Genomic DNA, 24,375 nt, shown 5'->3' on the forward strand with positions numbered 1-24,375 from the left:
ATGGGAAATTTAAGTATTTCCTTTGGGAAAGTGATTCAGGTGGATTGGGGTGGGTAGCTGTGCCCAGAGGTTTTTGCTATGGCAAACGCCACAGTGTCTATGAATACCTACAGATTTAGGTTTGGACCTGGAACCAGGCTCGTGGTAAAACCAAGTAAGATTTCTGAGATTTGAAGCATTGAGTTATTCAGTGGAAAAATTCAATCCACTGAAAATAAAATAAATGAATGCTAGGAGAGTAGCAAAATGCAGTTCAGAAGCAGGCTGTTGACAAAAAGTAATGACATTGATCTCCTGGCTACTATGGCATCTGCTGGATATTGTAGGACAGGAGAGGTGGTCTGCAGAGCAATGATGCAAATTACACAAGCCGTGGAGCTTTCCTGTGAGAGAAAACTTAAAAAGCTGGCAACTTCTGTAGGTGCATGCAACGTATTTTCTCACTGTGAGTAGCTTCACACTTGTAGCACCATTGTCTAAGCAAGCTTTTTGTCATGGAATTCCTTCCAGAAGTTTAATAAAGTCATGCCTGGAGTAGGAACTAACATTCTTTCTCTGGGTATGTGCACTTTGCAGGACAGGTAAATGCCTAACTACAGGTTAGGTACACTCAAGTTTGAAAAATATTCACAGAAATCTCTGCAGTTTATTTCTCCCCTTCATCTGGAATAAAACTGTGAATAAGAAAATTGGTCCCTGACCATAAACAAGGGGGAATTTCCCAATAGCTGCTTGGATTTGGAGATGCACAGTGCAATAACACTGGAAGAAATTTTTAAAATTAATTCTTTCCTCCTTTGAAAAATTGTGACTATATACTCACACCTAAGAAACTTTCCTGAGCATCTGCATCAGAAACCCCCAGTAAAATTTTTCACTACTTCAGTAATTAAATCTCAAGTAATTTTTCAGCCACAAGTGTAGATTCTTCAGGAGAGTTTTGATTTTCAAGAAAGAAAAAATAGCTGAGAAAAGTAAAATGCTCTTAGAAGAATGGCAAAACAACCTTTCCCCTAATGGAAGAGAGTGAAAGGAATTGTAAATAACCCATCTGTGGCCTAGATGTTATCTCTGCTCTCTCAGGAATTAAATCCCATTTTCTCTTTGGGATGGAGAGGAAACTGAATTGCGGTCTAGGTTTTGCAAGAAGAATGGGAGAGAGGTGTCACTGGTGCTTGGATTTTGTTCGCTCATTAACTAATGAATTAACTAGGATCTCATTCTCCACTTAATTTACAAGCTCTTCAAGGACAAGGGTCTATTATGGGTCGACTTAAAGGGAGGACACTGTGCTTGACAGTGACCAGTGAGTGAGGTTTTGATGCACTGCGCCCATTTTTGTGTGAATGCCTTTTTCCAGTTATGTATGACCTGGTTTACAGAGATTCCAGTGTGCTAAGCCAGTTTTTGTCATGCAAAACTCTCCAGTTCTGCAAACTGGGAGGACGCATTTGGACACTCCTGGCTAAATTACCCTTTCGGCTCCAACTGGTTTCTCTTAGCAGTTTGGTAGTGGGGATTTTTTGGATTTGGGTTTTTTGTTTGTTTTGTTGTTGTTGTTTTTCCACTTACTAGCTCAGATGCAAACTTTTGTGAATGCATGGCCTGAATTCAGTTTCTGGTAGTTGACGTTTCTGCATTATTCTTTTCAGCCTTTCTCACAACAATGATACTGTTCAGGTTCTTCTGCTGTCTAGGGCAACTTAGGTTCTCAGTGGCTCTGGATAATTGAAAATTGACTATATATTGCACTTACAGAGTGCTTGCTTGTGTGTGTGTAGCTGTATAAATATCATTGCTGAACCTGAGCTGCTGTGGAGACCTAGTTCTGGAGAGGATGGAAGAGAGATTTCTGTGGTGTGCTGAACCACTGTGCAGACTTCAGGCATGATACAAGCTCACGTTTGGTAGTGGCATCCCTCTCAGATTGAAACCCAACAAGTTAATAGAACATGAAGTGCTCACTGCAAAGAGGGTGGACATTGCAAGAGAACAAAGCAGAAACAACACAGACTGGTGACACTCAGCAGCAGGTGGTGGAAAGCTTCTAACACTGTCTGGAAAGCTGTATATGCAGACGCTGATTGACGGACGCTGCTATTGTTTAAACAGAGGAAAGAATAAACAGTTACTCGGTGACGGACAATAGCGAGACTAGTGAGTGTTAAGCAGGCAGAGGAATGTGGCTGGAGGAAGTGTTTATTTCACTATATGAGCTGAGGAGGCGGCCAGTAACATTGGTTAGATTATTCCAATAAGAATCCTGCATTGCCATGTTGTCAAGTCTCTAGTCCAGCATTTGTGCATACTGGTGCACCATTTTGCAAAGTGTAGTGTCACAGTGTAATACGGGGAGTTATGGCAAACTTATATTTGAAGCTGGAACCAAACTCACTGTTTCTCCAGGTATGTCTGAATTCTCATGTGTGATTCCTCTTGGAAGTACTACTTTCACTTTGCAAGTTATTTTGCCTATGTTGTCACTGCACAATATATTAGGAATAGAGCTATAAATTTTCAACTGGTATAAGAGCAAGTGATTTCCATGGCTGCATATATATTTTTCCCTTCCTTATTCCTGATGATGAACTAGCCATAGCAGAAGTTTTACACTGCAAGTTTGTAATCACAGCCAACTAGTGTTGAGTACTGTGGAATTACTTTGGTCTTCAGCATTCATGTGAAGCTTGGAGCACATTAGAAGTGAAGCTCTGAAACTGTTGGAGAACAGTGTGACAAGTCTTAAAAGCTAGGGGTGGAATAGATACCCAGACAGAGGGGAAAGAGGTCAAGAAGACAAGTTCTTTATTGAATGACTTCTGTGGAAAGATGAAAAGGTGACCCTGACCACAAAATAATTTTCTCCAAACAAAAAAAAACAATGAAAAAAATTGTGCTTTGACAGTTGCTGCTAAAAGTGTCTGAAAAAAACCCCAAACCCCACACTGCTTCTCTTGTCTGAAACTCTTTGGAAAAGGGAAAGAAAGTAAAGCAGATCCTGAGACACTGATTTTTTTTTTCAAGTGTATCAATTTTTCCAACTTTCTTAATATTAATTTTAGAAGCATTTAATATCTATATGCTTTGGATTTACTCTTGAAAAGTAATGTTTTAGTTTCCCAAAATGTTTCAATTTCTTAAAATTGTTAAGATAATTTCAAAATAATTTTATTCTGAAAGTTTAAAAACACCACAATATAAAGAAACTATTCATACTGAAAACCTCTGGGGAAATTCCTCATATTTCCAATGACCCTCCTGACCCTGTTCAAAAACATTTAAGAAAAATAGGAATCTCAAGTTTATATGGAGCTATCAGCAAGCTGAAGGAGCTATAAATCAGGGCTCTGTCTGGATTCATTTACATGACCCCAGATTTACCATTATGGTCATGTCTTTATGCAACTGCTCCAGATCTTGCTGTTGACACACTGTAGAACCTAAGAGCTGAAACCTCCATGTTTAATGGCAGAGTAAGCAATGGTCTTCCTGCCACAAAGAAATCGTATACCAAAAAGTATGTTTTTTATTAAAAGCTAAATGGCAAATTTGCTCTGGAATCACTCTTGACTAATTCAGATGGCAAATCCAAGAGAACAGGGTGATGGCATTTGTACTATGCCATCAATCACTATGTGAGCTGAGAAGTAACAGTAAATTAATTTTTGAGAGAGGTATATGACCAGCAGACTAATAAACAAGGGATGAGATGAATAGAACTTGCGATGCAGGTGGCTTTCTGGAAGCAATGGGATAAATACGATGGAGGGGAATATTAAGGAACAGATATTTGGGAGTTTGAAAGATGCAAAACACCACGTGAAAAAAAAAGTCAGTCAGAAGAAATGTCCTAGGTAGATGGGTCTGTCTAATCATAGAGATAAACAGGATTTCTTTTGGTGGAGTATTTCATTGTTGACAGTTCCATTCAATACCACTCTGGATACCGTAGAGGCTTGTGCTACTGTGTGACTATGGAAATAGTTACAAACTCACATTTGTATCTGGGACAAGACTTCTGGTTTCGCCAGGTACATTTATCCCGATTTTTTGCCTAATTTGCAAGATTGTTGTGGTTGTGCACCAAGATCTGGGAAACGGCAGCTGTCAAAGGCATAGTAGCCTGAGGTCTCACTTTAACTAGTGGAATTTATTCTACGGCAGCTGTCCAAGCAGTCTTCCTTGAGGCTGCTGTAGGTGGGCTTCCATCAATTGTATTCCTGTGATAAGCTAAGCAAAGCAAAGCTCTTCTGTCAGGTAACTCATGTGGATTTGTTCTGTCCTAAGAGTAAATCCATGCCACTTCTGTAGTCTCAATCAAAGTCAAGGATGATATAAGTCGAATGAAAATGGATTGAAATACAAGAATGGTTATAATATTTATATTGCTGGACATGAACCAGCAATGTGCACTCAGCCCAGAAAGCCAACCGTATCCTGGGCTGCATAGAAAGAAGCGTGGGCAGCAGGTCAAGGGAGGTGATTCCTCCCCTCTACTCCACTCTGGTGAGACCCCACTGGGAGTCCTGCGTCCAGCTCTGGGGTCCTCAGTACTAGAAAGACATGGACCTCTTGGAGCGGGTCTGGAGGAGGGCCACGAAGATGACCAGAGGGATGGAGCACCTCTCCTATGAAGACAGGCTCAGAGTGTTGGGGTTGTTTAGCCTGCAGAAGGCTCTGGGGAGGCTTTTCAATACTTAAAGGGGCCTATAAGAAAGATGGGGACAGTATTTTAAGTAGGGCCTGTAGCGATAGGACAAGGGGTAATGGTTTTAAATAAAAAGAGGGTAGATTCAGACTAGATATAAGGAAGCCATTTTTTATGATGAGGGCAGTGAAACACGGGCACAGGTTGCCTAGAGACATTGTAAATGCCCCATCCCTGGAAACATTCACGGTCAGCTTGGATGGGGCTCTGAGCAACCTGATCTCGTTGAAGGTGCCCCTGCTCATTACAGGGAGGTTGGACTAGATGGCCTTTAAACATTCCTTCCAGCCCAAACCATTCTATGGTTCTATGATTTAGAAAATACCAACTTACTGTGATTTTAGCTGGTCTTTGCTTGTAGCAAAACCCCACCAAGGAACAGTATACTTATAACATTTTTAATATTAGTGTTGGCATGGGAATTGGACTGCCTTTTAGTTGGTTTGTCTCATATACTTATCCACAAATAGTGCAAGTGGGTTCTGTTCATGACTGGGACTTGAATCCAGATTTACTGAGCTGTCACAGCTACGAGGCCATACTTAATCCTTTACTCCTGTTACTGCATGTCTAAGTGAGCGGGAGTATGTGAATCCTGAAGTAATAGAGTTAGAAGGCACAGATTGTCTTTGCAACTGCCTGTGAAGCTCCAAGATCTAGACAGGGTCACAATGTGCCACTGAAACCTGTAAGGAGATAACTGTAACCAAGGTCAACGGGGTACTTGCAAAGGTTTCCTGGGCTGTGTGAGTTATGGAGGTGGAGAGGATACAAGCTGACATTAGGAAAAGGAACCTTGCTGGTGATCAAGTCAGGTGGGTAGTAAATGGTGAAACATTCAGGAGAAAACAGCAAGCAGGCATTTTATGTGATGTTACACATGGAAAAACACAGATTGTTCTTAGTATTGCCCTGAAAGGTGTAATACACAATTGTAATCAGTGAATGATTTACTTTTTTTTTTTTTTAAATTCATCTCCCTGTTTCTGATCCTGATAACTTTCTAGTAGATTTCTTTGGTACTTTGATGGTAACTTAAATCAATGTGTTTCACCATTGCTCCCTTAAATTATTCCCTGCTCTGGAATGTCTGTTGACCGGTTGTCAGTATGCATTGGGAAAACTGGTCTACCTTTTTGTGGAGGCTGACACCTGTGTGCCAATCAGGTATATGCGAAAATCTCATTTGGAATGGGGACCCAACTTCTTGTTAGCCCAAGTAAGTTTGAGCTTTCAGTTCCATATTAACACCAGGATTAGTAAATCATTTGTTCATTGGGTAGATGGACCAAGGACTTCCATGAAAGCATGTTCCAAATTCTTTTTGGCTTTGCTTGACAAAAACAAGTTGGAATAGAGATGCTGACTTGGAATCCGAGGAGTGTTTGGCTATGGTGTGGCAGTGAGCCATTTCAGGAAAGAACAGTTAGAGAAGATGGTAACATTCACACAGGTTTAATAGTCACGGCATGGTGCGGTCACACACAGAGCACTACAAGCAGTTCACACATGGCTGAATGCTACATAAAAAGTTTAGCATTTTCACAGAGTTTCTCGCTATTAAGTATTTAGACTTGATTTTTGCATCTTTAAAATAATATCTAGAGGTTATTCTGACTAATGGCTTAGAGATTGGATTTTCTAACTCTTGTCCTAAGAGAATATACCATGATTTTTGGGGTTTAAAATCCAAAAGTAAAGTCCCCTTCCATATTTGCAAAACCTGATGTTACAGTGCGATGAGCAGCCAGGAACTAGAAAGATAGTATTTGGAAGGGGAACCAACTTGTTGTGATGCATGGTAACTCTTTCCTTTCCTCAGTTATATTTTAAAATGCATTAGAAACCTGAGAAGATGAAATGAAATTTCAAATATTCTGTTATGTCGTCCTCTGGTAGACAGCTTTCTCACATATTTTGGATGAGGAGCCATACGAATATGCAGCTATTAGGCAGGAATTTATTGCAAAGGCTTCTTGTTGAGTGGGAAACGGAAAGACGCAGTAAGTTTGTGTTTGGAAGAGGGACTAGATTAAAAGTCAACGCAGATGAGTAAGATTTGGAGAAGGACAGGCTATGAAGGTATGAAGGTGGGAGCAGTGTTCACTGGTCAGTGTTTCTGAATAGGTCAACCTTTATGGAGAACAAACGTAAACCCTAGATGAAGAGTGGAGGGAGGAGGGAAGGCAGAAAGAAAATGAACCTAGGATCATTTCTCAACAGGGTGCTTGTGAAGATGGAGCAGGGAGACTGGGATCAGTGGGAAATGAGACACCATCATCAATGTCCTAGGTTAATGATGCTGGCATATTGTTAACATTAACTTCTGAGTCCTGTCAGACTGTAATAGTGTTTTTCCTTAGATTGAGGGGTTAAAAATTCAGAGGTACCTCTGGGCTCATGTTTAAGTCTTGGTGTCACACTGCATTGTGAAGAAATTTCTCAGGTGACTTAGATTATGGTATTTGCAATGATTCAAACTGGGGTGCATGGGATACTGGAGCTAGGAGAGTTATTTGTGGAAATGGCATAAGGCTGTAATCCCAAATAAATTATCTAATTAAATGTACCCATTAAATAGACTGATTAAGAAGGGTATCTACATCTGAGGCAATTCCACAAGCATAAAATCAAAAGTTCTTCTGACTTTTTAATATCAACATAAAAATGATCTTCCACGTGTTTTTAGAAAGGGGTTTTAGGTTGATTCTTTTGAATGTTTTTTTTCTTACTCATTAAAAAAAATGTGATTTTTTTGGCTGGTGCTACATAAATAGTTAATCTCTAATTCAGAAAGTTTCTTTTCTTAGTTGAAATTATTTGAATTGAGGGTTGACTAGACGACCTTTAAAGGTTTCTTTCAACACAAACCATTCTATGATTCTATAAATCTTTTTCTAGAAACTAAATATCTGGCATATAAAGTTGAAAACTTTATATTCTGGCAATTAAAACCCACTCTGATTTTGGACAAAAGAGTACGCAAAAGTATTTTGTGAAAATGACAGAAGTTCTTGGGAGGTCCATGAGCAGGTACTTCAACTCTTTTTGGTTCTAGGCCATTGTTACCCGGATGGGTTAAGCCATCTCATTCACCTGTGAGCTTTAAAGAATGGATTAGATAAGCAGAATTGCTCCTTCTGACTCCCAAAAATCTTTCCTTAACATTGTTGAAAGGAGCAGCAGAGGACATCATAGTAAATCTCTCCCATAGTTTAGGTGATGCATGAAGAAATCTATACATGAACACAAATAGGGTATTTCTTCCCAATATGAAATTTAAGAAAATAGCCTCTCAACTTTTCCGTAATGTGACCACATGCTATAAGCCCAGGATTTACCCTGTTTTGGTATTAGAGGACTATTTAGTCCATTGAACGCTTGATTTCTCCTCACATACTAGGTATCTTCCTCTGTTAGTTCAGCTTCGGTTTTGGTTCAGCTAGAAATCTTCCTCTTTAAAGGTTTGTGACAAAGATCTTGAATGGTGTGACTTCTCCAAGTGTAATTACAGAGGCAATGACAAAACAATTTTGGGGATGGAGACCAGAACTACACCTGAACCCTCTATGTGAAGCAGCATATTCACATTTGCAAATACTGAATCTCTGCACAGCGTCTTTGTACTCTGGATGACTTGGCTGATGCTGGGCTAGGACCTGGCTTCTTTTATCTAAGTACCTGTGCACATGTGCACTGGAAGTTTAGAGAAGGGTTCAGGTATTAAAAGTGGACATCTAGTCTTGCTGTAGACAACCTGGCATCCGTGCAGGGCTGGCTGACCTTTTGCAACCTTCATTGGAGGACAGCCAGCAAACATCACTAGAGTGCTTGTTAAGTCACTGGAGTTGCTCCTCTAGGGTCAAGTTTAGCCTGTATGAGTGTGCGAGGGGCCATATATTTCCTCTGAGTTGGGCGATTGCTCTAGGTGGACTCCAGCTGTGGAATGTCATGTCTCAGGCTGAGGAATGGTAAGAGGATCAAAGACCTCTATCACACCAATTCCAGTCTGACCAGAGATTCAGAGAGTTTGCTTTGGAAGGAATGGAGAATGAGATAAAGGTCTGTATAATACAAGCTGTGTGTTAAACCAGTTCAGGGTTTCTACTGCAGTTTGTTTGGAAAAGAAGGCATGGGCCTCAGGCTGATGTTGGAACAGGCTTCTATTGCTCTTTTTCTGCAATCACCTCTGGAGTTAGCTTTCTCTAACTGGTATAGAATAGCATTTCGACAGCTCCTGTTCTTCTACCTGGAAGATATCCTTCAGTAAAGATGAAATTAGGCAAGGCGGACAGCTCAAAGTTTCATGATTTACTTCTCAACCCTTCCTGCAAATACAGGTCATAAATATCAATACGGCATCTCCAACACATCCACCAACTCATTGAGACAGAATAACAGGAAACATAGGTCACAGTTCTGTGGTTACAATAGCTGATATTTAGCAAGACTGCCACCTGCAAACTTTCATAACAGTGTGCAAATATGCAAAGGAACTTATTGGAAAAAGACTCTAGTACCAGAACAAAGCCAGCAGCCACTCTGAGCAAAAATAAGAAATGAGTATTTTGCAAAACAGGTGCTGCTGTAGCTGCCTGCAAAATACAGACCTTATTTTTTCATCTGCTCAAGATAAAAACATTGCAAAATTGAAAGGGAGAAAACCACCCTCATTTGGAGAGAGGGAGATATGTAGCTCTCCAGAAAGCATAGTACTCATTATGAGAGAGCAGCAGAACAGCTTGATCAATTCTCCCCTTCTCTTTCGTATCTGTGTACTCCATGACAATGATGTATCCTGGTTCATCTGTATTTTATACAGGAATCTACCTTCAAGCTTTTTATCTGCTTCTGTTTTCCTCTCCCAAACAAAAGATCACTGAAATCTATTTCCAAAACAATAACTGGGAGTATGGGAGGTGGGGGGAGGGGTTGAGGGAGTCAGAACATACATCAGACTGTATTCTGCATAGTTGGGAAACAGATAGTCTCATCAGGGTTTTAAAAGCCAGGGGAAATCTGGGACAGATGAACCACAATTCAGGAGAAGGGCCAGAGAATGAATCATTAGGCTTTGTGGATGAAGTTTTCTCTGAGATCATACTAATAAAGAAGTATGTCTATTTCTCTAAGGTGCTGACAAGTGGCAATTGAACCGATGAAAAGGATTTATCTCAGTGATAGAACTAGGGTCTGCACTTGCATAAGATTTTGAGAGAGTTTGTAAAAGCCAAGATTTAGTCCAAATTTCCCTCATGGGAAGAAATTAAAACTTCTTTGTTTGCAAGCTAAGCTTCTTTAGTATTTCTACACTATTTATCAGTGAGGTGTGGGAACAGGGACAAAGCAAATAGTCTAAACTCTCAACCCTACCTTATAACACTTTGTCAGTGTATAAATGTGAACTGAAGCTCTTGTTCAAACCTGTGGTTGTGAAGTCCAATGGAAAATGCAGCCAAAGGGCTGCTGAGAGCCCCAAATTTGCATCTTGGCTACAGTGTATCTTTAATGATATTTCATTTGTGCATCATTAGAGTACTGTAATGCCCACAATATTTTACCATTACGCATGACCAAAGACTTAGGAAAGCACCGTCTCAAAGAATCAGACTTCAAGAGCTGGACAAGATGAAATATATGCTTAGAGTACAAGTTTACAAAGCTAAATGTGAAAAAAAGATTTTAACCACAGGTAGTGTTTTGATATGTGTGGAAAATCCTAGTCTAACCGACATGTTAGCAGAATTTGAAGCACGAAAACAGAAATAAACCCCAGGTGTCTTATATCTGCAGCCTTTGGTTCCCCAAACCCCTTTCCTGCAGGGTAAAATTTAGTAAAAAAAATCTTGCACTGCACTGTCAGGTGGTGGAACATAATGAAACATCTGTTTGTTTCATCATTCTTTCCCTAAATGCAACCATGTGCTCCTAGCTTGTAGCAACTTTCCTAGCTTTCTCCTATAGGAACAAAATTAGCTAGACTGGTGGTAAATGTGGACACCCTTAAGACTTGGTAGTTTATCCACCATCCCTCAGGACAGGTGGAGGAACTGGGATTTTGAATGTCAGTGGTGGATTTGACTACATATTTGCAGAAAAGACGGAATGCCCCTGGGCTACTCAGTCCTCTCCAGACACGTTACATCCCCTAGCTGTGAAGCCAGAAGGGAGTGCTCTCTCTGCCTGTTATACACATTTCTGAATGCATCCAGGCCACACTCCAAAAGGAAGCCCAGGCTGCAGAGTGGAGTTGAATGAGTTGTAACAGAGAGGAATGACTAGGTTAGATATGGACATCTAGGGTGTGGATGCCCACAACAATATCATTTGAGATGCTCTAGGGATCCTGACATCCTAGGGACACTCTCTGTGTCTCCTATACAAGAGAAGTCAACATAAGTCAAGATAAGTCTCATGTAGCTCCTGCATTGTCTATTGTGGATGCCTTGGTTCTCTAAAGATGTCCTAGCACTAGATCCCTATGATAAGGCAATGGAACATGGAAAAACCTCCATACCTAAGTGTCTGTATGTTAAGATTGAAGGAACTATGGAACAGAGGACTGTGTACTCTCATTTAATGTCTATTCTCTTCTCCATTTTCAGATGTTACTCCATCTCCTTCAGTCTACAGGCTGACCTCTAAAGATGATGAGGATTTGGAAATGTGCCTTATCACAGATTACATCCCTGACAAGCTTAGTCTTAACTGGGCTGATAAGTACACAAGTGCTGTTGTGGGGATGGCAACATCTGAGGAAAAAGAGGAAGCGAGTTACCTGTCAACCTACTGGGCCAAGAAAGATGAAATGCAGTGCGGTGCAAATCACGAGGGCTTTGGAGAACTGGAGGGCGAGGAGCCTGAAAGTGGTAATGGCATTGTTGGGTGTGTGTACAGGGCTAGAGGTACTCTGGTCTCTGTGCTATTAGTATGAGCAGGACTTGTTCTCACCTCCCAGCCCAGCAAACAATGCTGAATTATGCTCCCACACTCCAGAGGAATGTTGCCTTGTTGCCTCTGTTTTCATTTGCCTTCCTCCTTGGTGGAAACAATGTTAAGACTGGCACAGTCACAGCAGAGAGATCTTAGCATCACACTGTGGGGGATACAAAGCTTGAAATTCCTTTGTCTGATGGCACACTAAAGTTTAATTAGATCATATTTTATGCTTGCCCCAAAACAAGCAGAAATGAATGTTTATGGGAGGCTTTACTGGCCAGAAACTCTAATCCAGCCCTTCTAAGTAGAGATATCTTTATGAACTTCTGAAGAAGTACATTTCTGTTATTAATTAAATTTATTATTACTATCTGCAGGTGCCAGCACTGTCTGTGTTACAGGGTTGTCTCTACACTTCAGGACAGGTATGTACACACCACTTTAGGCATAAAACTCGGCCTGATTAAAGGAAACGTCTTCCCAAGTTTTTGCTAATGTTCCCTGTTTGCAGAATTCCTGTTGGAGAAAAAAACTCAGGCTGCAAATTTCCAAAAGGGCCCCACAGGCTTTAAATGTCAAGGCTGGAAGTCCTTGGGTTAATGTAGTCTTTCAGACCTGAGCTGGTAATTTTATGTGAGCAGTGTAGCCAGCACCTACGTGCTCTTGCTAGAACTAGCCAAACAACAACTCCCCATGACATAATGATTTAAGGTACTGATATGAGTCAGCCTTGCTCGCTGTCTGCCTGCATTTCAGACTTCAAAAGAGTTGTTTTTATTTTTGGGTGCACAAACACCTAACGAACCAAAAAATAAGCAGGTGGTTCCTGCATTGTGAGCTCAGAAGCAGGGCTGCACTAAAGATATGGTGCATGTGAGCAGGCTTTGCTTCAGCTCATGGCTGTGGGAGTATGCTGGCCGGTGCTGGAGCCCACGCAATTGCTGCCACTGCTTGTTCAAAGGCGCTGAGCCTGCATCTGCATGTGGCCTGGTTGCAGAATAGCTGTACTTTTGCAAACACGCAGCCTTGCTGAAAAGAAACCAGTTAGCCAAATATTTCCAAAACACCACTTCAGAAAAATACTCATCAGCAAACTTGTCTGATTTGATCAGTCATTTCAGAGAGAGGTTCTCAAAGATAAGCATGAAATGACTTTTTGATGACAGCTCCTTGCTTCCCCGATATAGATCAATGTATTTTCAAATGAAAATGGCTTGGTAACTTAAGGTTAATAGAAAATCCAAACAGATGTCATGTACATCAAATAAAATTAAACTTGTTTTGCCCCCTGCCCATCTTAAAAAATTTTAGGGAGAGGAAGGCGGGATGCCTCCAGCACCCTGGGTTCATAATACACTGTATTTAAACACAGTTAGATGGTTGGCAGACTTGCACATTGGATAATTAAGTGGTTATTGCATGAAAACCTGGCCCATGAAACACCAACTGGAAGAAATGAAAGTCTCTCAGTGAGACAGTCCTGCTCACTGGCTCGTTAGCTAGCCTACCAGCTGACTCAATCACACAAAGTGGAACAGCTTCATTACTAAGTGCTTTTAAGTCTGTCTGGAAGCGAGGATATCTCGGTGCTCTTGTGACTGTCATTCTCTGTTACTTTTACAGATGAAAACCTGAACATGATGTCTTTATCACAGCTGGGCCTGAAAATAATTTTAATGAAAGGAATAATTTTTAATGTGCTGATGACGATGATTATGTGGAAAAAAAAAGTGAGTATGCATGGAGGGTGGTAATGCCTCTGGCAGAAAACATCTGGATCAGCTCAGTAGCTGTGAATGTTCCTTCTCTCTGTAATAGCTGTTTATGCAGCCTATCCGTACACCTTTTGCCTACCAACAGTAAAACCCCTCCACTCCTTTGGCCATATCATTGTTTTCACCCACTCCTCAAGTCTATTTACCTTTCCTTATCCACATGCAAAATTAACTTCTTTCTTCTTTCTAGACATCTCTCTTCTATTTCAACCTCCATCCCTTCCCTTGTCTACATTAATCCATCAGATTCATCCCCTGACCAATTTCCAGCTGGGAAAGTTTGATGGTTATTGACTGAAGACCTCAGACCTAATATATTAGTTTTGGGCCAGTGTCCTTCTCCTCTTTCTATTGCCTAGACACTTCAGGTCTACAATTGTGTGGCTGCGACTGTATCCCAAATAATGATTTAACATACCTTTATTTTTGTTACAGGAATGAAAGTAACCAGATGGTGCAGCCCTGAAGTACCAAAAAAAAATCTGCTGAGGAATCTTTACCAGAGCATTGTGTGCAGGAGGGAACACGCACTCCTGTTGCAAGGCATATCACTTGCTGTTTCTGTATATCACGCCAGACATCATAGTCTGAATTGCTTATTTTGCATTGTTATAAAGCTATTAAAAAATAAGCTTAAAATTTCCAGCATTCTGCTCCCCCACAAGCCTGATTTATTTAGCATGACAATGCCTCTTATTGAATGACGCGTAGTTTGCTATAACTATAAATTGCCAAACATCACTATTACTTGTATTAAAATGACACACAAGTTCTGCTTGGGGCAGTGTTGTTTGTTGAAAACTGCATGCTAAATATCACTTGAATGTGAATTTTTCATACTTTGGTAGCTTTCAGGTATGCACATCTTAAAGTGCCTCCCCACAGACACCATTTCAGTAACAAATAAAACACTCTAAAGAGCAGAGGGAGACTTATTCAGGGTGCTGTGCACCATGTCCTGCTATCTTTTCCTAGACAAGAGCAAGGTATCTTTTAGTTTCTCCCTAAAAGGTATGCTGCTAGGTCTCCCAGAAGTCCTTAATTCAGTGAAATTCTCACTTCATTTTCACAGAACAAAAGAACGCTTTTTAGTATTTTTTTTAAGTCTATCTGGCCTTAAGTTTTTCTGAATTTAAACCAGCTTAGAATTTGGCTTTGTGTTTAGTAGAAATACAAACTGCTTTTGTTCTTTTTTAGTTCTAAACACCTCAGATTTCCCAATTTCTTTTTATATCATTGCATAAAACTAAACTGAAATATTTACCTGTCCATGTGCACACTCCTTGGAGACAGTGCATGCATGTGAAAGTCGCATGCTGCTAATTCTTGAATTGTGCTGGCAACCGCTCTGATGTCTTGGCATTTCTTTAGGCCTGTGGCTGCTATTAAACAATTCTTACCAAAAGTAAGAAACTTGTTTGTCTTTTGTACCTGTAGTTCAAGGAACTTGCTGTACCCTTCAGATGAACTGTAGGAATGAGCCTCGCCTTTGGGGTGAAGTAGGGAAGGGGTGTCCGGACTCTCCTCTTCAGCCTGGCTTGGCCACCAGCCGCTGTTTGCGATAACTGGCTGGACCCACGCTGGGTAGCGGGAATAGCTACAAAGTCCCTTTCCAGGACATCCTTGCTGTGTCTGGGTGAGAACAGGGTGGCTGGTTGTAGGGAGGGAAGCGGAGAAGAGCACTTCTCCAAGAGCAGACTCTGTGCTATGTGAAGACAACAGTAAAATATGGCTTGCCCACTGTGAGAGGACCAGTAAGCAGCCTGGGTCCTTGAATGCAGATGTCTACTGCTATACGGAATGCAGGACCTTTGAGCATCCTGCCTCTAAATGGCCCTCACTCCCAAGCGTCACTGGAGATGGTACCTGCTTTGCACTAGTGACACCAACCAACAACCAGCCTGTGTCTCCAGGTTCGGTCTGTCACTGGCAAGACCAGAAAGGAAATTTTCTTCTTTTGTGTCATCGGTTTCTCCATCTTCTTCTGAAGCACCAGAGATTCCTCCGGAGTGAGGAATGAGAAAGATGCTCTGAAGGAAACACACCCTCCCTGCAAGCTTGAACCTTGCTTGTACCTCACACCAGCTCCCAAACTGAGTGGCAGGGAAAGCCTTGCAAGACTAGTGGGGGCGATTTTCCCTTAAGGGATATCTCTCACCCTGCTGGATTCACATCCATTGCAAAGAACTCTGATTTTGGAAAGGCTCTGCTTCAGATGCTTTTAGCCAAAAGCCCTGGTGCTTCATGTGGGACAGGGTCCCCAAGTGAAGACCATGCCAGCATCCCTGCCACAGGATCTGACTCCACAGTGCTGAGCAGAAACACAACGACGTCTCCCTGGTCTCCTGCCATGGTGCTGCTACTTGACCATTTAGCAGGTGGCCTGTCACAGGGTGACAGAGAGTTACTGACCCCTCCCGCCAAGAAACAACTTCAAACTTTCTGGGTCTGTCACCCATATTATTTAATAGTACAGATGTTCATAGACTCATTCTCTTGTCTCTTCCCTTGCCACACCAGTCACTCTCATTTCTCTCCAGCTGTAGAAAGTCCACACTCTTTAAATGCTAGATTCTAGGCAGCTCTTGAAGCTTACATTTTGCTGATTATGAGGTCTGTCACATCACAGGGAAACAGTTCAATGAAGCTGTCTAAACCATATTTGAATTACAAACCAAGTCATTGCATTTCACAGATTTCCAACTGATTAACCTAATTCCAGAAACCTTCAGGGACTCGGAAGAAAAGTTTCCACACTCGTTTACCTTTGGTATCACTTTTAAAAATTAAAATCCATCTTAAATTTTTTGTGTTGCACTGCAAACCCACTCCTAGCTGTATGGTCAAGGAGGGAGGACAGCATGTTCCCTGTTTCCACATCTCAGTCTTTTCCAGGTTAAAGGACCCCAGTGATAAGATTTGCTGAGTGAGGAGATGAGTATACAGATAAAGTTAAATGGTTTGACTAAAGTGACTCTTAGCATGTGAGCTGCAAAACACTGAATTTGTAGGTCTAGTTCAAAGACACTTTCTGCTATTAGGCTTTCAAACTCCTACCAGTGTGCCCCCCCCCCGCCCCCCCCCCCCCCCCCCCTTGCACTTTCTTGTTTATTTCGAGAGAGAAAAACCACGCTGCAAAGCAAAGGCAGGAAATAACACAGTAGGACAGGATGTGGAAGGGGTCTCATGGCCCAGGTGGGGCAGGAAGAGGACACACCACCAGTTCCATGACGCCACAATCGAGATCTGGGTCACCTTTTGATGCTCCTCTACAACCCACCGCAGAAACCGCTTCCTCTGGAAAGTGGAGCGCAAAACAGGGGGTGGGGGGAGCAGGGCTGGGCGGCACGTGGCAGGGAGGAGGAGAAGCATGTGGAAAAGAACAGCAGACGTTAGACCACAGGCCAAAGTCGAAAGAGGTTAAGGCATCCTCCCTTCCTGCCCCCTTACCACAGCCTGCTCTTGCGTGTGTGTGGGGAGTTGTTTTGGGTATAGCAGGAAAGAATGAGCTATGTATAGCATAGGCAGGAGAAAGGAGGGAAGAAAATACAGAGTATTTAATATTAGTTTTTAATATTTTGTTATTTTATTATTTATTATATTAATTTATCATTTATTATTTTATTATTTTAATATTTTAATATTTTATTATTTTAATATTTAATATTTAAATATTAGTATTTAAATATAGAGTGTGGTGGGTGGCAGGGAGAGATCTTAGAAGTGTGTACAATTTCTGAATTTGCTGATAGGCCTCTGCACCCTGTTATACATGCAGTGAATCTGTGCAGAAAAAACCTTTCAATTCTCCTGACCCAGAACGGAAGGGAGGAAGATGGGGCAGGCCAGAGAGTCTTCTCACATTGGCAGGGAAGGAGCTGTTGGCATGGTCCACCTCTAGCACCCTCTCCCCTGTGTCAGCTCCTGCCCGCTAGTACCTACCTATGGGCAGGAGATGAATTTGCATCTTTTCTAGGGATTTTATTGGAGAAAACACCCTGCCCGACATCTGTCATCTCATTAAAAACATGGCCCTGGACACAAAACAGCCTTTCTTCTTGCCCTCATCTACAGTCTTAACAGGGACCTGAGCATGGTCTTTATAAGGAGCAGAGCCTGAAGATGTTCAGAGACTTTTTGAAGCCTATTCAGATGTCAGAGTAGCTCTAACAGGACCTGAATTCTAGTGCTGAGTTTACAGCAACTAGAGGCATTGCAAGCTGGTAAAATTCAGGAAAACAAAGAAACCCCAAGAAACCCCGTGATTTTTACTTTTCCACACGGTCCCGTGCAGTTCTCACAAGTGGCCACAGGAGGGTCCCATCCTGGAGCTCTCTCTGAAGTCAAACTGTGGGGAGACCGAGTCACACAGACCCACGGGGAGGCACTCGCAGCTTGCAAACAGCGGCAGCTGCAGTGGCAAAGGGCCTCACTGTTCCTCCTCCTGTGAACATGCTGGCTGTGTCTGCCACGGGCCTATGGGAAAGAAGAGCTCGGTGGGTCATTTACAATCCCTACATGCCGTCGAGTCCCCTGCCTGTTCCCCAGCAGTAAAAAGCTGGTACCATTGTAAACAAATGCAGCCTAATCCCTGGGGCTGGAGGAAGGTGGTGGTATCAGAGCTGGCACGAATTCTCTGTTCCTACCAGAGACAGGCAGCATCCTTTGAGACAGTAAAGACCCTGCTCCCTCATACCTCACTCTTCAGGCCCTATGTTAGCCAAGAGACTTAGAAGCTCCAGGTTTCACACTTCATGGGTTTAATGGCTACAGCACAGCTAGAAATGCTAAAAGGACAAAGGTGGTAGACAGGAACCATAATCCAGGGCTGAGAGGTTGAAGCTATCAGACTCTTTTTTATCTCCTGGATGCCAGCAGGCAAACATTTGTCACATAGTGCCAACACACATTTTATCTATCTGGTGTTTCAGCTGCAGAGCAAACCGGAAGAGTGTGAAGCAGGATCTGTATAAGGGTGGAACCTCATGCATGAAGGTAACCCATGTAAATTCTGCAGCCAAAGGTGTGGAGGGGCTAGCTGGGGTTAATATCTCATCCTGAGCACCACAGGGCTCTAATTTTCCACTAGGACAAAGCATCATCTGACCTCAAGGCAGGAGCTAGCTTGGGCTTGAGGAGACAACCGCCAAGTGCCAAAGCCACTGAGTTTAAGCATTTCCCAATGCTTTAGAGGGAAAAGGATTTTCAATGAGGTTAAGCCTGAGGGATGGGCTTCTCCATGGACCCGGAACAGCTAAAGTGCAACTCTGTCTGAGGCACTGACACAGCTGGGTGGCCCCTTCCAACATCCTCAGGTTTATCAGCACATCAGACTGAAGAAAAGCTAACACTGTGGTAGGGTGGCTGTATCACTACCAGGCCTTAGTGAGCCTGTAAGTCCAGCTGGGACATCCAGCTGTGCCCCACATGCCTTTGAGAGATGGGCCTGTGGGAAGATGGGTACACCAGGGGGTGTACTGGAAGACACCCTCTGCTTCCCTCTGTTCATGACCGCTAACCACAGCCTAACCCAATTTTCCACAGCTTTGAAGCCTGGGGGCACATTGATAATACATTCTCCATAACATAAAGAGGCAGGAAACAAGGAGTTGAAACTGAGTTTCCATGGCAACTTGTTTCCTGCTTCTCTCCAAAATTGGGGCACAGAAAAAAAGCCTGCTGGGTAGAAAGGGAGGGATAGGCATAAAAACAGGGAGTCATGCCTGAAAGGGACTCCCTCAGAGTCAGAAGAACCTCTGTATTTGTCACCAATAGGGAAAAGACTGCAGTATTATAAAGGGTTTTATTGACGCAAGGATTACAGTAACTGTAGTAAGGCAGCAGACCCCTTCATAGGACAGTCTGCAGGGAAAAATCTTGAGCCCTGCATTCCCTTCCTCCACCAAGGAAGTAGGTCTGCTGGGGAACAGCACTTTCCAATGCCGGGCTTTGGCATCAGAGCTCTAGAGCAATTCGAAACCTGGAAAGAGAGAAAGGCAACATGAGTGTTGTTTCTGCAAAGGAAGAGGAAATACCCCACAAGCTCCAATGATCTTGTGAGCCCTTGCAACAGTAACAGCAGGGCATGTCCTCCACTTCCCAGCACCAAACTCTCCCTGTCCCAAACTCCCTCTTCTCATCTGCTGAGGAACTTGACGCTTGGACACCAGCCATACCATGGCCTCCAAACAGCCCAGGAGTTCCAGTTCCTAAAGCCCCTCTAGCAAAATTGTTCTTCAATGATGGCAACATGCTAGGGAGGGATGGAATCCATCTGTCTAAAAGGGGTAAGGGAATCTTCAGCAGTAGGATGGCTAACTTGGTGAGGCGGGCTTTAAACTGGAGGACTTGGGAGGTGGGATCCGCGGCGAAAACGCTCACACCAGCGCATCCAACAGGGGAGTAAGTCAGGCCAAGCAGTGCGGTGACAAAGGTTCCTTAGCTGTCTCCCAAGAGGTGAAACAGAAGAGTAATCACCTCAAGTGTACGTATACAAATGCACGCAGTCTAGGTAACAAACAGGAGGAACTGGCGCTCCGTGCCCACTCAGAAGGGTACGACTTCATAGGAATAACTGAAACATGGTGGGACACCTCAAATGACTGGGGGATCGCAATGGATGGTTACAAGCTCTTTCGTAAAGACAGGCAAGGTAGAAGAGGTGGAGGAGTTGCACTCTACAGCAAGGAACACCTTGAATGCATCGAAGTCAACTATGGTGACTGCGACTGCTCTATCGAATGTCTCTGGGTTAAAGTCAAAGGGGTCGTCTCCAAGCAGGACCTCACAGTGGGCATCTGATAGTGACCTCCTAACCACGATGACAAAGCCGGCGAAGCGATATTTGGGGCACTAAAGCAAGCTTCTGGCCAACAGAATCTGGTCCTGATGGGCGACTTCAACTACCCAGGCATCTGCTGGAAGAACAATATGGCAGCTGGCGTGTCATCCACCAAGTTCCTGGAATGCACAGAGGACTGTTTCCTGATACAAATGTTAGATGTGCCAACAGGAATGAGGCGCTGCTGGACTTGCTATTCACAAACCATGAAAGCCAGCTTTGTAATATCTTGGTTGGTGATAGCCTTGGCTGCAGTGACCACAATATTGTGGAGCTCGGGATCCTGCTGAGTGTGCTGAAGGTCACCTCTAAGACAAGGGTTCTGGATTTTAGAAGAGCAAACTTCAGTTCACTCAGGGCTCATTTGGGAGGGATTCAATGGGAAGCTTCCATGGAATACAAAGGAGCTGGTGAGAGCTGGGAGTTCTTCAAGAACTGTCTATTGGAAGCACAAAGCCAATTTATCCCCTACAAAGGAAAGGGAAGTAAGTGGAGCAAGAGGCCCCCATGGCTCAACCATGACCTCCTGGGTCTACTCAAATCCAAAAGGGAAGCATTCCAGAGATGGAGAAGCGGAGGATTGTCCACCGAGAACTACAGGGCATAGCCAGCGAGTGCAGAGATGCAGTCAGAAAAGCAAAAGCCCAATGTGAATTGAAACTGGCTGTAGACATAAAAAATAACAAGAAAGGGTTCTTCAGACATGTCAACCACAAGCAGAAAAAGAAGGAAAACATAGGCCCACTGTTAAACAGAAAAGGAGAATCAATCACGAATGATGCAGAAAAAGCAGAGGTCCTCAACACCTTCTTCACCTCTGCCTTTACCAGCACTGCAGGGTCCCAGGCTTTGGGAACAAAATTGCCCATCGAACCAAACACCAACCCACCATCGGTGAAGGAAGAGTTAGTATATGAACTACTAGAGGAGCTTGACCCCCACAAATCAATGGGCCCTGACACCATCCACCCGAGGGTGTTGGGAGAGCTGGCTGACATCATCACTAGGCCGCTCTCCATAATCTTTGAGAAGTCATGGAGAATGGGGGAAGTCCCAGAGGACTGGAGGAAGGCAAATGTTACCCCCATCTACAAGAATCGCTCGAGGGAGGATCCAGGTAACTATAGGCCCATCAGCCTTACTTCAATCCCTGGGAAAGTTATGGAACAAAGTCTCCTGGGGGCCGTCACAAGTCAATTGAAGCACGTGATTGGGAAAAGCCAACATGGCTTCACTAAGGGCAGATTGTGCTTGACAAACCTGGTGGCCTTCTATGACAAAGTGACTTGCCTGGTTGACATGGGGCGGGAGGCTGGACACTGTCTACCTGGTCTTCTCCAAGGCCTTTGATACGGTCCCCCCCAGTCTCCTCCTGGAGAAATTGATGTGTTACGGCCTAGACAAGTGGTCTGTGCAGTGGGTGGGGAACTGGCTGACAGGCCGCACCCAAAGGGGGGTGGTAAATAGCTCTTTCTCAAACTGGCAACCTGTCACAAGTGGAGTCCCCCAAGGATCGATATTGGGCCCAATGTTATTCAACATCTTTATAAGTGATCTGGATAACGGCATCCAGTGTAGCCTGATGAAGTTTGCTGATGACACCAAGTTGAGTGGGGAAGTAGACACTCCAGAAGGGAGAGCTGCTCTGCAGGGAGATCTGGAGAGGCTGGAGGAGTGGGCCAGCAAGAACCTTATGAAGTTCAACAAGGTCAAGTGTAAGGTCTTGCACATGGGAAAACATAATCCGGGAGTGCAGCACAGACTGGGATCCACCTGGATGGAGGGCAGCTCTGTGGAAAGGGACCTGGGGGTCCTGGTGGACAGAAAGCTCAACAGGAGTGAACAGTGGCTGCTGCGGCCAAGAAGGCCAACAGGATGCTGGGTTGCATCAAAAAGGGCATCGCCAGCAGAGAGAAAGAAGTCATCATCCCGCTCTACTCAGCGCTTGTCAGGCCACACCTGGAGCACTGTGTGCAGTTCTGGTCCCCGCTGTACAAACAGGATGTTGACAGGCTGGAAGGGGTCCAGAGAAGGGCCACCAAGATGATCTGAGGACTGGGAAGCTGCCATACGAGGATGGGCTGGGAGAGCTGGGTTTGTTGAGCCTTGAGAAAAGGAGGCTCAGAGGGGATCTCATCCCCGTGTACCAGTACTTAAGGGGCAGCTACAAAGAAGATGGAGACTCCCTTTTTACACAGAGTCCCATGGAGAGGACACGGGGGGATGGACACAAGTTGCTCTTGGGGAGATTCCGATTGGACACCAGAGGGAAATTTTCACAGTGAGGACAGTCACTATTGGAATAATCTCCCCAGGGAAGGGGTTGACTTGGCCACGTTGGACACCTTCAAGAGTTGTCTGGACATGGTGCTGGGCCATCTTGTTTAAACTGTGCTCTTCCCAGAAAGGTTGGACTAGATGATCCCTGAGGTCCCTTCCAACCTGTGATTCTGTGAAAATGGCATATTTCTGTGATAACACAGAAATGCAGGTAGGTTTCTGTAACACTCCTAGTTACACTGCCTTTTAAATGATTAAAGCAAAAAAAAAAAAAAAAAAATGCACAAAACTAGAAAGCTGTAAATCCTAACCTTGTATCAACCTAGAGGACAGCAGCTTAACTGTTCTTGGCTAAGATGAAGCTGGGAGCTAAGACTTCTGGATTCAGTATCTGTCTAGTTCTCTCCCAACTCTACAAAATTACTGAAGTCGTGTGAGCTGTGGTTGCCCTTTTTGTGACTCCATGAATCAGTACCTCAGTCTCTTCTAGAGCTCAGCCAACAAAATTGATGACGACAAGATGGAGGATGGTGTTGGCGAAGAGGAAATCGGCAAACGCCCGCTCCGGTGAAATGCCTTGGAACTCGCCTTTGTTCTGGGGGTTGATCTGGATCCGGAGGCAAACTGCGTGACAGAGAAAGAATGAGAGATTAGGGATCACGAATGGAAGTAATGGTGGGAAGCAGAGTCTTCCTGGGACAGCCCATCCCAGCCTGGGTCACTATTCCACCAGGGTACCACAAGAAAAGGTAAGTGCACCTTTATTATAAGATGAGCAGGACACTGGCAGGGAATTTGCACAAGGCTTCTATGCAATCAGCTCTCCCACATCCCTACACTATCAGGGGTGGCCAAGTGAGCCCTGAAGGGAACAGACTTATAACAAGATGGGAGTCACATAGAAAGGGGGATACTTCTACATTCTCCATTGGGTGTGTCAGGGAAGGCTGCACAGATGACCTTAAAGGTCTTCTTCAATCTAAATGATTCTATGAACCTAAGGTGATTTTGGGGGGTATTATGGGAAAGCAACACCCCAACGCAGTCATTACTAGAGTCTGGGTTTCACCACATGGTGGTTACTAAAGGATGCCTGCTGTTCCTCTGTTAGAGGGAAGCAAGGGCACCCTGGGGCTGATCAGGAGCCGGACTCTGCAGTGTGTGTGGGCAGGACCCCTGCAGGCTCAGCGCTGTGGAGCATCCCGCGGCGTGCCTGTGCTGGCCGGGTCAGGAGCCTGCAGGTTTCTGGGAGCAGAAGTGGAGCTTCTGGGGGAGGGCTGGAGGTTGCCAAAGGCACTCCCTGGCTGCTGGGGCCGGTTTGAGGGCTGCTGCGGGTCACTCCCTTGGGCTGAGGGGGAATGCCTGGGCCGGCTAGAGGAATCCTCTGGTTACCACAAGTACCGCTATCGGGTATTTCTAAGGCAACCCTATGGTGGCCGGGGGCCCCGGACGCTGCTGGGGCTCCCGCGGGCGCTGGGGGAGGCTCAAGCTTTGCTACGGAGAGCGCGCGGGTGCGAAGGGGCCTGCGGGGAGCCCCGCGCGGGGCCGGGGCGGGCACTGACCGCCGAGGATGAAGCTGCCGACGGCGGAGATGAAGCCGCTGAGGAAGGAATTGAAGGGGAAGGTGCCGACGCCGAGGCAGTAGCCGAACTGGAGCGCCCCGGTGAGCAGCACGTAGAGGAGGTAGGCGTCCAGCACCTTGAGACGGCTCGGCGTGCCGCTGCCGTACTCCGCCAGGAAGCGCCGCACCACCGAACCCACCGAGCCCGCGCCCGACATCGTCCCGCCAGCTGGGATGAGGTGGCCGGAAGCGCCCCGAGCAAGCTCTTCCG

The 24,375-nt window shown here is 44.4% G+C and overlaps 2 protein-coding genes across 2 annotated transcripts in view; one reads left to right on the top strand and one right to left on the bottom strand.

The window, feature by feature from the left end:
- Positions 1-14,825, top strand: part of LOC104047052 (M1-specific T cell receptor alpha chain-like) — a 33,520-nt gene extending 18,695 nt beyond the window's left edge. The window contains exons 2-5 of the mRNA XM_064473705.1: positions 11,314-11,577; positions 12,025-12,072; positions 13,271-13,377; positions 13,858-14,825. Of these exons, the coding sequence (XP_064329775.1) occupies positions 11,314-11,577; positions 12,025-12,072; positions 13,271-13,377; positions 13,858-13,863 (425 nt within the window). The 3' untranslated portion in view covers positions 13,864-14,825. The remainder of the gene's footprint in view (positions 1-11,313; positions 11,578-12,024; positions 12,073-13,270; positions 13,378-13,857) is intronic.
- A 4,381-nt stretch (positions 14,826-19,206) lies between these two features.
- On the bottom strand, positions 19,207-24,375 carry DAD1 (defender against cell death 1). The gene is made up of 3 exons (XM_064473164.1): positions 24,106-24,375; positions 23,019-23,167; positions 19,207-19,402 (listed from the first exon to the last, which is right to left on the bottom strand). The coding sequence occupies exons 1-2, from the start codon at positions 24,320-24,322 to the stop codon at positions 23,037-23,039; spliced, it is 348 nt and encodes a 115-aa protein (XP_064329234.1). The 5' UTR covers positions 24,323-24,375; the 3' UTR covers positions 19,207-19,402; positions 23,019-23,036.

This window comes from Phalacrocorax carbo, chromosome 25 (genome assembly GCF_963921805.1).
Source record: "Phalacrocorax carbo chromosome 25, bPhaCar2.1, whole genome shotgun sequence".
Taxonomy (NCBI): Eukaryota; Metazoa; Chordata; class Aves; order Suliformes; family Phalacrocoracidae; genus Phalacrocorax; species Phalacrocorax carbo.

Bases quoted from the DNA above. Each gene is read 5' to 3' on its own strand.
- DAD1 (XM_064473164.1), bottom strand. From the start codon at position 24,322: ATGTCGGGCGCGGGCTCGGTGGGTTCGGTGGTGCGGCGCTTCCTGGCG. The intron at 23,168-24,105 runs GTCAGTGCCCGC...TCTGTCACGCAG, and splicing joins CGGCAGCTTCATCCTCGGCG to TTTGCCTCCGGATCCAGATC.